Source organism: Rhincodon typus, chromosome 21 (genome assembly GCF_021869965.1).
Source record: "Rhincodon typus isolate 14 chromosome 21, sRhiTyp1.1, whole genome shotgun sequence".
NCBI classification, from domain to species: Eukaryota; Metazoa; Chordata; class Chondrichthyes; order Orectolobiformes; family Rhincodontidae; genus Rhincodon; species Rhincodon typus.
This window is the reverse complement of record NC_063352.1, coordinates 18047675-18059434: the sequence shown is the minus strand read 5'-3', so window position 1 is coordinate 18059434 and position 11760 is coordinate 18047675. Positions and strand designations below refer to the sequence as shown.

The following is an 11760-nucleotide window of genomic DNA, read 5'->3' as shown; positions in this document are numbered from 1 at the left end:
TGAAAAGTAGTAAGAACTGCAGATGCTGGAGTCAGAGACAACACTGTGTGGACCTGGAGGAACACAGCAGGCCAGGCAGCATCAGAGGAGCAGGAAAGTTGATGTTTCAGGTCGGGACCCTTCTTCAGACTGAAGTGTCAACTTCCCTGCTCCTCTGATGCTGCCTGGCCTGCTGTGTTCCTCCAGCTCCACACTGTGTTATCCCTGTCTAACTGAAGTTGCATTTTTTTACATCTGCCTCAATGGAATATCTAGTATTTTTGGACTTCACAGACACTGGTTACCCACTTTGTGGGTTACGTTATATGAAAATACGAAAGAAATGGTCAGAATAAGTCTCCCGCTGTCCCTGTGCCTGTTGTTTGCACACCGTGATGGTTAAGCTATTGTGCACCAAACACTTCCTCCCCCATACCTTGTGATCTGCCACGAAAGATCCAGGTAAATGAGGTAAAAATATACTCTTGATAAATTGTTCTTTTACTCCTTTGAGAGATCAAGGAGATCATATGAACTATTAGTCTGGTTCGTAACTATCATTTCATCAACGACAAGTGAGAGATTTCATCTTATTTTAGGGAAGGTGCTTTACTGTACCAGATCAGCCATTGTCTGATTGAATGGTGGAGCAGATTGATGGGCTGAATGACCTACTTCTGCTCCTACATCTTGTGGTTTTATGGATGAACTGGCTCAACTTTATTCATTCACCTTGACGGTCAGTTGTAACATGGTCAATTTGAAAAGGATCTTAAATCTTGTCCTTTGTTTCCAGACCCAAATGAACTTATGTTTTAAAAGAAGCCAAGGTAACCACAATTTTTTTCAAATGACAGGAATGCATGTATTAATTGCCAATGTGAGAAGAATTAGTAATGCAACACCTATATACATTATAAACATGGGGTGGGTCAAAAAAGATAAAAATTTAAAAACTGTCTGCAGATCAGCCTCTGAATTCTTCATGAAGCAGATATTTGACCATTGTGACCCTTGTGGCTGAGGTTACCAGTTGTTTTGACATTCATACTTGAACAGTCTTTTTTTTTTTGAGATTGTTGATTTTTAACAATGAAGTCCTTTGTCCTGATTCCCCCTTTTCAAACTGATTTGCAGTACTCGGTATGAGAGAAAGTCTTTACCTGCAACACTGATAACTAAGTGATAGATTTTCAGCTGTGACCTTCACAGCATGCTCATGTGTTAAATCCAGGCAGGTACACGAGTGTTCAGTCTCGGTAGTCCACTCCAGTAGAGTTTTGGAAATAGCTTTTAAACCCGCATTTTTGTGTATTCTTGCAAGGCAAAAAAACATAAAATGTTTATGTAGTTTGTGCCAAATCTGCAGAGGGTGTCTTGCTGTTGGTAGGGGTTTGTCAGTCTCTGATTGATCTTTGTAGTCGCAGGAGATTACAGTCCTCTCTGAAGTTTCTTTGACATCATTAGGCATTGCATCCCTTTGGTCCCACACACAATTCTTTTACACCTACAGTTACTTGTCTTTGTAGCAGCTGTCTTTTACAAAACACATTTTGGAATTAAGGTCTGAAAGCATCTGTAGTATTTCCATCACCATGACAGTTGTCACTGACTTATGCCACTGTCACTAACTCATTGCCTGAAAGTGGCAACAAAGAGAAACCCAGGTCCAACAAGGTGAGCCAGAAATCTGTGAAATTCGTCGCTGACTCTGTCAGGTGATCAAAGTCGATTCTAGAGATTGTGTTGACCAGGTAGATTTTACCTGTTCGTCCACTGAATGACTATGGCACGTCCTATAGGTGCCACTCTGTTTGAAATAGTTGTCAGTATTGATGCTGCTCTCTCTGCTTAATGGACTGCGTGACTTGGAGGAGAAGGTTATTGCTTATTGAATATGCGCTGCCCTGCAACAAAAAAAGCACTTGTGTGATCTTTTTATTCATCTTCTCCATTGTGTTGTCCTACTACTGGGATGCATACTATAAATTATGACCTCCTGAATGACAGCAAGGAAGCATTTACATAGACTTTTATTTCTTTCAAATGCCTCCAAGCATTTCATACAGCAAGTTATTTGCTATAGAGTGTATTGATGTTTCTGGTAACAAATTTGACAGACATTACATGCCACTTATGTGGCTCTAACACAAACAAAATATTTGACCATTTATTTTAATTGTGTTGACTACAGGAGAGTTTGACATGACACTAGGAGAATGTCCTCCTTTTCATGTTGTCTTGGAATTAGGTCCCACTACGAGAGAAATGTTCTCCCCACTTACCTGACCAGCATTGATCTCTCAACCAACATCTATGAAAGTCATGATCTAGTCTTTATCTCATCACTGTTTTAGAAAGCTTGCTATGTGTGTTAGCTGCCAGGTTTTCAGCAATACAGTTGCAACTATTATGAAATTAGGTCATGGGCTGTGAAATGCTTAGGGATGTTGTGACAGGTGCCACATAAATACACATTTTAGTTTTCTCTGGGCTGTGCTTATATATGCAAATGAGCCACTAGGTGGAGCAACCCACCACATTTAATAAATATTCTGACTAACCTAGTTAGGTGAAACACTCCTGATTCACTAAGTGTCCCTAGCACAGAAATAAACAGGTAAAAAATGAGGGAAAGGAAATAAAATAAGAATGTAGCTCTGGGTGTTGCTTGAAATCTGATTGTGTAATCAGTGTTTCAGCATGTGAACATGGCTAAATCTATGTGATTTGTCATCTGTGTAATAGATGAATATGGAGGCTTTTCTATCCCCAGTCCAGATATTGTGTAAATAGAAGATATGATTGTCCTCCTGAAAGTAGCTTGAAGTCTTGAATGTGACCTAGATAGCTTGCACACATCTATTTGGCATAATATACTCTGAGGCACAACAGTTGCATGACAGTAAATAATGGGAGTTTTGAACCACATGATTGAATTTAATGGGCAGTAGTTACTCAGCAAAGAAATGACGCTGGAACAGTTTGCTTGTTGTTGATTGTTCAAAAATTACAAGGCAATCCAATAGAGATAATATTTAATCATTTAAAAAGTTTATTTACCTTGTATAGTAACCCTGAGGGGGGTTTCTGCTCATTTTTATTTTGCATCACTTTAATACCATGCTTAGCAGTGAATTTTATAACTCTTCCTTGTGTCTTCTCTTTGAATGAAACCAATTAAAAATCAAAATGTGTGTTAATTAGGAGTAAACATGAGAAGTGGTTTAAAAGCTGCAAAACTGGGAAATGGAAGAATCTGAAGCAAGATTTGATAGGTTTTAAAGCATTTGTGAATTTTCCTTTCTCTTCAAAGTGGAACATTTTTCCACTGGCATTCTGATTCCTTGAATTTCATCCTCATTAACAAAGTTCATATTCTCTGGGGTTTGTCTGACTATTGCTTTTTCCTAACTAAACCATTTGGGTACTTCTACATGGTATGAGATTCCCTACAGAAGGTTCTGGAAGATGGCACCAGAAGTAAAAAGCAAAAAATTGCATTTTGTTTTTACGGAAAGGCTAAGCATGAACTTTATAAACGAGGGGTTGTTGATCAAGTGCCCATTGCCTATTTCTTCCCTAGGTGACAATTTTTTAAACTAGGATGACTGCTGTCGTCGGCTTCCAATCCTTTGCACTTCAGTCTGTGACAACTGAGCCTGCATCAGACTTTGAATTAAGATACTGTAAATAGGGGCTGTACTTTTCTAATCAATGTCAAGCTCTGTCATTCTTAATTTAGGAATAGGATGTCTAAATTGCAACAGCGTCAGCATCATATCTGCAAGAACCTGCAGGTAACTACGCCTTGCTGATAGCTACAGCTTACTGCCTTTGCCAATGGTCAGAGAAACCAGTGGTTTTAGCAATCTTCTAACATATGCAGCTGCTCAAAGATTCATAATGAAGAGGTGATCTACAGCTTTGAATTGAAATGAGAAGATTATTCAGAATTGCTGCAAGATATAAACGTTTTGGAAATGTTTGAAAATGAGATCTTTCCCTTTTTTTAATTCTTTCATTGGGTGCTGGTATTGCTGCCTATGTCAACATTCAGTGCCCATCCCTATTTTATCTTAATGTTCAACATGACCATCGTTCTTGAACCACAGCAGTCCTGGTGATGATGTAACATCATAGTGTTGTTAAGGGGGAGTTCCAGGATTTTGACGCAGTGACTGTGAAGGAACAGAGATATATTTTTTTGTGTGGCTTGGGGGCGGCGGGGTGCGATCTTGCAGGTGATGGTGTTCCCATGCCTTAGTTGTCTTTGATCTTCCAGATGATAGAAGTTGTAGTTTCATTAGGTATGTTGAAGAAGTTAAAGGAATAGGAGTTGACCATTCAGCCTTTCGAGCCTATTTCGTGTGATCATGGCTGATCTATACACAACCTCCATAGACGTGTCTGACCCATATCCCTTAGTAGCCTTGCTTATCAAAATTTATCTATTTCAGATTTAAAATGAACAATTAATCCAGCATCCACAGCTGTTTGTGGAAGAGAGTTCCAAATATCTACTACCCTTTGTGTGTAGAAGCGCTTTCTATTATCTCGCCTGGACAGTCTGGCCCTAATTCTCAGACTATGCCCCTTAATTCTAGAATCCCCAACCAGTGGAAATAGTTTATCTTTATCTTTTCCTGTTAAGTCTTCCTGCTGAAGACTTTGATCAGATGACCCATTAACCTTCTAAATTCTAGCAAAAACAGGCCTAATATAATCTCTTCTCATAATTTTACCCCTCAAGTCCAGGTATTGTTCTTGTAAATCTATGTTGTACTCCCTCCAAACTCAATATCTCCTCCTTAAGGTGTGGTGCCCAGATCTATCCCGTGTTCAACACGGGATCTAACTGGGATTTTGTATAACTGCAGCATAATGTTTGTGTCCTCGTACTCCAGTTCTTTAGATAAAAAGCCCAGCATTCTATTAGCTTTCTTGACTAGTTTCTGTACCTGAGTCCCTTTGGACATCCATTGTATTTAACTTCATTCCATCCGGAAAGTCTGATCTATCCTTTTTTGGTCCAAAGTGGATAATCTCATGCTTGTTTAAATTGGGTAAAACTGTGGCAGCTGCAATTAATTCACTTCATCTATCAACATCTCCTTGTAATTTTATGCTATTATCTACACTGTCTACAAAGTTACCTAACTTTGTGTCATCAGCAAATTTTGTTTTTGACTTTCAATGCCATTGTCTAAGTTATTAATAAATAATGCAAATGACTGAGGTTCTAAAACTGATCCTCGTGGGACACCACTGGTCACGTCCTGCCAATTTGAGTGCCTATCCTTTCTCCCAACTTTCTGTTGCCTGCCGCTCAACCAATTTTCCAGGATGGCTGCTGCAGTGCATCTTGGTAGATGACGAACATTGCTACCACTGTACGTTGGAACTGAAGGGAATGCGCGTTTATGCTGTGGAGTGGGTGCCAGTCAAGCAGGCTGCTTTGTCCTGGATGATGTTGAATGTTTTGTGTTGTTGGAGCTGCACCAATCTAGGCATGTGGAGAATTCCATCACCCTCTTGACCATTGTCTTGTAGATGGCAAACAGGGTTTGGGAAATTAAGAAGTGGGTTACAGACTGAAGAATTCTTAACCTTTTGACCTATGCTTTTAGCCACATTTATTTACATTTAGTCTAGTTCAATTTATGGTCAAAGGTAACCCCGAGAGATGTTGATAATGGGGGTTTGTTGATGGCAGTGCCTTTGAATATTATGGTGATATAGTTGAAGTCTCTTTTGATAGTAATTGTTACAATGGAGCGAATGTAACTTGCCAGTTATCAGCTCATATCTAAATGCAGTCCAAGTCTTGCCGCATATGGACATGGACTGCTTCAGTATCTGAGCAGTCACAAATGGTGCTGAATCTTTGTGTAGTAAGCATGGTCGTTCCCATGGACTTTCTGCTGGAGTCAATGTTAGTTAAAGCAGCTGATGATGCGTAGCCCTGGGACACTACCTTGTGGAACTTCTGCAGTGACGCCCTGAGACTGAGATGATTGGCCCCCAATGACCACAGCCATCTTTCTTTGTGCTAGGTATGGCTATAGCCAGTGGCGAGTTTTCCCCTAATTCACCCTGCAAAGTAGTTTGGGACATCCGGAGGTTGTGCAAGGTGCTATAGAAATGCAAGGTATTGCCTTTCCTAGTGACAGTAATACATTAACAGCAACTGTTCATTGTTTCATGCATTGACCTGTTATCCAATTCCAAAATAAACCTTATCTGTTGAGTATTGTTTATCCAATTTCATCATAAACCTTACCTGATATAATTTTGCGTGCGTTCATTAATGCCACACTTGGTAAAATGCGTCACTCTCACCTCATACTTCAGCTATTTTATCCATGTTTGGATCAAGGCTGTAATGAGGTCAGGAGCTGAGTGACCCTGCCAGGCCTAAACTGGACATCAGTGAGCAGATCATCATTAAGTGAGTGCCATTGATAGCACTGTCAATGACCCCTTCAATCTTGTGGAACAGTCTTTGCTAGAATAACTAGGGATGCTAGAAGTGTCCCTGTAAAATAATTAAATTATGAGAGCTTCTCAAACAGCTATTGCTATTTAAGCTGTAAAAAGTGTCACAAGCCATTAAAGTGAAGAACAGCATGCTTCAAGGCTGAGTGTTGTACAGAATTATCACACACTAGATATTTCAATGCTTTATTTAAATTTTACAGTAAAAGTACATAAGGAAATGTTTATGATGGAATCTGATAGAGTGCTGATTTATGCATGACTCAAGGACAGTTATTTTGATGTATCGGTGTCGTCAGAAATAACTTGGATTTCTTTTGTACCTTTCACAACCATGGGACATCCTAAAACACTTTACAGTCAATGAAATGCTTTCTGAATTCTAGCCAGTGTTCTAATGGAGGAATTGTGGCAATCAGTTTGCAACCAGAAAGCTCTCATAATTGATAATGACTAGGGGGTTTGTTTTTAGTAATGTCAGCTAGGTACTGAAGAGACCCCACCCTCCTGCTCTTCTTTGAAATGGTGTGTAGGCTATTTGCATCCACTTGAGAGGATAATTGAGGCTTTGTTTCACAACTGATCCTGAAAATGGCACCTTGACAGTGCTAGAAGGAAGGTTAGTCATGTGTTATGCTGAAGCATCTCTTGAACCTGTGATCTTCTGACTTGAGGTGAGAATATGACTGACATGATCTGTGTACCCTATCAGGTCTCCTAATTTTGTAATTGATAAACTTATAGAATTATTATTTCTTTATTCATTCGCAGGATGTTGGAATGCTGATAAGACCAGCATTTATTGCCTATCTCCAAATACCCTTAACTGGGTGGTTGGCTAGGCACTCCAAAGATAGTTAAGAGTCAGCCATATTGCTGTAGGTCTGGAGTCACATGTCGGTCAGACTAGGTAAGGCTAGCAGATATAATTTTTTGAAGGACATCTCTGAGTCAGAAGTGTGAATAGGGCATGGTCACCATTACTGATACTGGCTTTTCATTCCAAATTTATTTATTGAATAGACGTTTAGAAGACAGAGGAGACCTTAGTAAAAGTCAACTATTAGGGGCTTGATAAGGTTACGGAGAGTTTGCTTCTCCCTTGTGGGAGAGTCTAGGACCAGAGGGCATGATCTGGTTTTTTTTTGTTGTCTGTAGGGGTAGTCCATCTGCGGAATTCTTTACCACACAGGACTATCAAGGCTGGATCATTCAGTACATTTATGGCCAAGATACAGATTCACAATCAGTAAGACAATTGAGGATTATAGGGATAAGGCAGGAAAGTGGAGTTGAGAATTGTCAGATCAGCCATTATCTTATTGAATGGTGGAGCAGACTTAATGGGCCGAATGGTCTACTTCTGACCTCGTAATTTCATGTACCCCAGTTTCCATGGTAGACTTGAGTTCATGTTTGTTGATCATTAGACCAAACCTCTGGATTACTAATCCAGTTACACAGTCACCACACTGCTATTCCCCAGTTGGTGGTGCTGTGTAAACTGTCAATTTTAAGGCAAGCTTCAACTCCCACTTCCTTCAACTCAAGATATGTCAGGCTGGTATAACGCTATTGCAAAATACTGTGGATGCTGAAAATGCTTGCAATTGTCTGCAGACCAGGAATGTCTGCAGAAAGGTAAAACAAGTAAATGGTATCCTTTCATCAGCTGCTAGACATGAAATTTTAACTATTTCTCTCTGCAAAGGTGTCATCTAGTTTGCTGTATTTGCCACATTTTCTATTGTGACAGTACTAATTGCTGCATTGTGTGGGGAAAAAAAAATGCCCACCACACTCAAAATGTAACCCTGTCATATCGGAGAGCTTTGTTTATAGGATATCATGAGATAAATCAGAGCTCCAGGTTCATGATATAAATACTGTTCTGAATGCTTTTAAATTTGCTAGTTAAATGTGATGTTGGTTAGCTATGAATGAGTTCCTTCAGTACAGCTATTGAGAGATTTTGTAGATCACTTTTATTTTTTGGACAAAAGTGTGCGAAGATGTAACAAAATTTGGGGGTGGTGTGGTGGCTCAGTGGTGAGCATTGCTGCCTCACCGTGCCAATGACTCATGTGGCTGTGTGGAGTTTGCACATTTTCCCTGTGTCTGTGTGGGTTTCCTTCATGTCATGTGCTTTGGTTTACTCCCACAGTCCAAAGCTGTGCAGGTTAGGTGGATTGGCCATGGGAAATACAGAAATAGGGTAAGGGTTTGATCTGAGTGGAATGCTGTTTGGAGGGTTGATGCGGCCTTGATGGGCTGAATGGCATGCTTCAACCCTGTAGGGATTTTTATGATTCTATGAAAAGAATCCTCTTCATTGAATCTTTGAAATCCCTGCTTTTATAAAATATTCAGAGGCTGTAGTTTCTGGAGTATCCCTTCAAATTTTCATAGCTGCGTGATAATGCTGTGAAATGCCTTATGCAGAGTAATTTTGTTATAACAGAGTATGAATCTGTCTTTTCTTTGGTGCCTCTGTTACCCCCTGGTTGTGAAAGCACAATGTGACCTTTAGACATTCAGCCTTTAAGGATGTTTCCTCATTCTTTCCTGTCAGAACAGAGAATCTCATTTGCAGGTTGAAAACACCTTTTGCTCTGAACCTTTTACTTTGACTGAAAGCAGCAGAGTTAATGGCTTTTCAACTTCTAATCCAATACTCCAAGAAATATAAATTGAACAAAGGTAATAAAGGTTTCTAATGCAATTTGAGAGATAGGTAAAGGCTTACTATGCATGTAGATAATGTTAATTACTTGCGTAATAATCTATGCCATGACTGACATACCGACGAAGGGACAAAATATTTCCATTCCTTCTTTTGATCGTTTTCCATTTTATGCAGTTATGTGAGCTTCACTTCAAAATGTGCCTTGCACAAGACTCTGTTATCAGGAAGCATTGCTTTGAGCATGTGAGCAGTAATTAATACTCTGTGCCAAATGTAACAAAAATGCGTTGATATGGTTTGCAGTCCAGGACCTCGAGAAACTACATTCTGCATTCAAAAACCAAGCAGAACGGTGGATTTATCAGTGAAATATCGCATTTATCTGAATAGGGCCAAAACAAACAAATTGTCGGGGTTTGAACTGGATGTGAGTTATTGTCAATTTGACATGACACAAATTGGGGGGTTACTGCTAAATATGCTACTAGTGATTTTTTTTAAAGTACACAGCTTGATTAGAGTTTTCCCCCTTTATTGCGTTTAATGAGTTATCATATGTGCATTCTCAAATTTTAATATCCTGGTTAAATTATTTTGCCTATTTTTTGTAATAATATGGCGTTGGAAAGATGACCAACACAATAAACAAAAATGGCAAAATCAGATGAAAGAAATAAAAACAAGTGTTGGAAATATGCAGCACATCTGGCACAATTGACTATTCATGTGCGATCATCCTGCAGAACTGCTCTCACTCCTTTCCCTCCCTCCCAGAACCACAAAACAGTTCCCCTTGACTTCACCTTCCACATTAAACACCACCTCCAAACATATTCTCCCCTCTCATCATTTTTCAGCATTCCAGCAAAACTGTTTCCCCGCAACACCCTGGTTCACTCCTCGGTCATCTACAACACCCACCCATTTTCCATGACACCTTTCTTTGCAAGTGCAGGGGATGCAAAAGCTGCCCTTTTACCTGCACCCTCTGTGTCCATTGTATCAAACTTTCCTTCATGGGAACTGTGATTTACTTGTGCTGGTTTAAGTTTAGTTATGATATTTGCTGCAGACAACATGGCTTTTCTACACTGGGGGAGCCAGTTTGGGTGACCACTGTGCAGAATGTTTCGTTCAGTCCGAAGGTGTGACCCTGAGCTTCCAGTCACCTGTCATTTTAATTCTCCGCCTTGCTTTCCCTCTAAATTTATTATCATCTGCCTGCTGTAGTCAGCCAGTTAAGCTCCAAGCACACTCAAGGAACAGCACCTCATTTTCAGCTGGGCATTTTACAGCTCTTTGGACTTAGTATTATGATAAACTATTTCAGTCATAACATTCTGCCCTTGTTTTCTCTCATTTTTCTTCATTAATGTGTTTTTCACTTATTTTCATAATTTCCTTTTAGTTTGCTTTCAGATGGCAGTTGCTTTCCTCCGCTGGGTGGACCTTGTCCCTCCCTACCTGCAGACCCAAAACTTCAGATCGTTATGCTCTTCCTCTTCTGCATCCCCAGTTTTTATTGTTCCACTGGTGGAGGCTGTGCCTTCTGCCGTGTACACCCTAAACTCTGGAATTCCCTAAACCTATCTGACCATCTACCCCGCCCCCCAATTTGTTACAGTGCTCCTTAATACCTATCTTTGACTGGACTTTTGGCCAGTTATTAAAGCACTAGAGAAGGTCAGCAGGTCTGTCAGCACCTGTGGAGAGAGAAAAAACAAAGTTGGCATTTTGAGTTTGATATGTTCCCTCTCTGGTCATATCAGACTCTAAATGTTAGCTCTGTTTCTCTCTCTCTACCGATTCTTTCAGACCTGCTGAGTTCACTTTGTTTTTATTTCAGATTTCTAGCATCTGCAGTATGTTATTTTTATATTGGTCACTGATGTCTGCTTTCATTTTACCAGATAATATTCTTGAGGTGTGCCTTGGATATTTTCCACCTTTTAAGGACACTATATAAATGGAAGTTGCTATTGATGAGGAGAGCCTGAATAAGCTTGGTTTGTTTTCTTTGGAGCAGAGAAGGTTGATGGGGGACCTGATAAAGGTGTATAAGATTGAGGGGCATGGATAGGGTAGGTAGGAAACAGCTATTCCCTTTAGTTGAAAGGTCAGTAACAAGGGGGCACACTTTTCAGGTGATGGCAGGAGGTTTAAAGAGGACTTGAGGAAACATTTTTTTCTCCCAGAGCATGGTAGGAGTCTGGATTGCACTGCCTGGGATGATAGTTGAGACGGTAAGTTCACAACCTTAAAAAGTACTTGAATGTTATGACACTTCGTGTTTATCCAAAACTATGGGACTAGTATAGATCAAGTGTATTTTTTGGCAGTACAGACTTGATGGGCTGTAGGGCCTCCTCTGTAATATGATTGTATGATTTGTGGCTGAGGCCTTTTGTCCAGTTCTTCCTGGTTTTGTAACAGTGGTAGGCTTTTGTTGGAAGTCCAAAAACAATGTCTACCAGAATTAGCAAAACACCCTTTGGTGTACATGCAACCAGCTTCAGTTTTCAATGAACCCATTATCTGGGCTGAAGTTCATGCTGTCTGTATTTGTCAAATTCTAATTTTATTACTGGAGTCAGGGT

General features: G+C 39.9%; 1 protein-coding gene across 1 annotated transcript in view; it reads left to right on the top strand.

Annotated features, from left to right (window-relative positions):
* Positions 1-11760, top strand: part of LOC109911874 (transformation/transcription domain-associated protein) — a 206307-nt gene that overhangs the window by 169521 nt on the left and 25026 nt on the right. The window contains exon 40 of the mRNA XM_048609696.1: positions 9115-9177. Coding sequence (XP_048465653.1) covers positions 9115-9177 — 63 coding nt within the window. The remainder of the gene's footprint in view (positions 1-9114; positions 9178-11760) is intronic.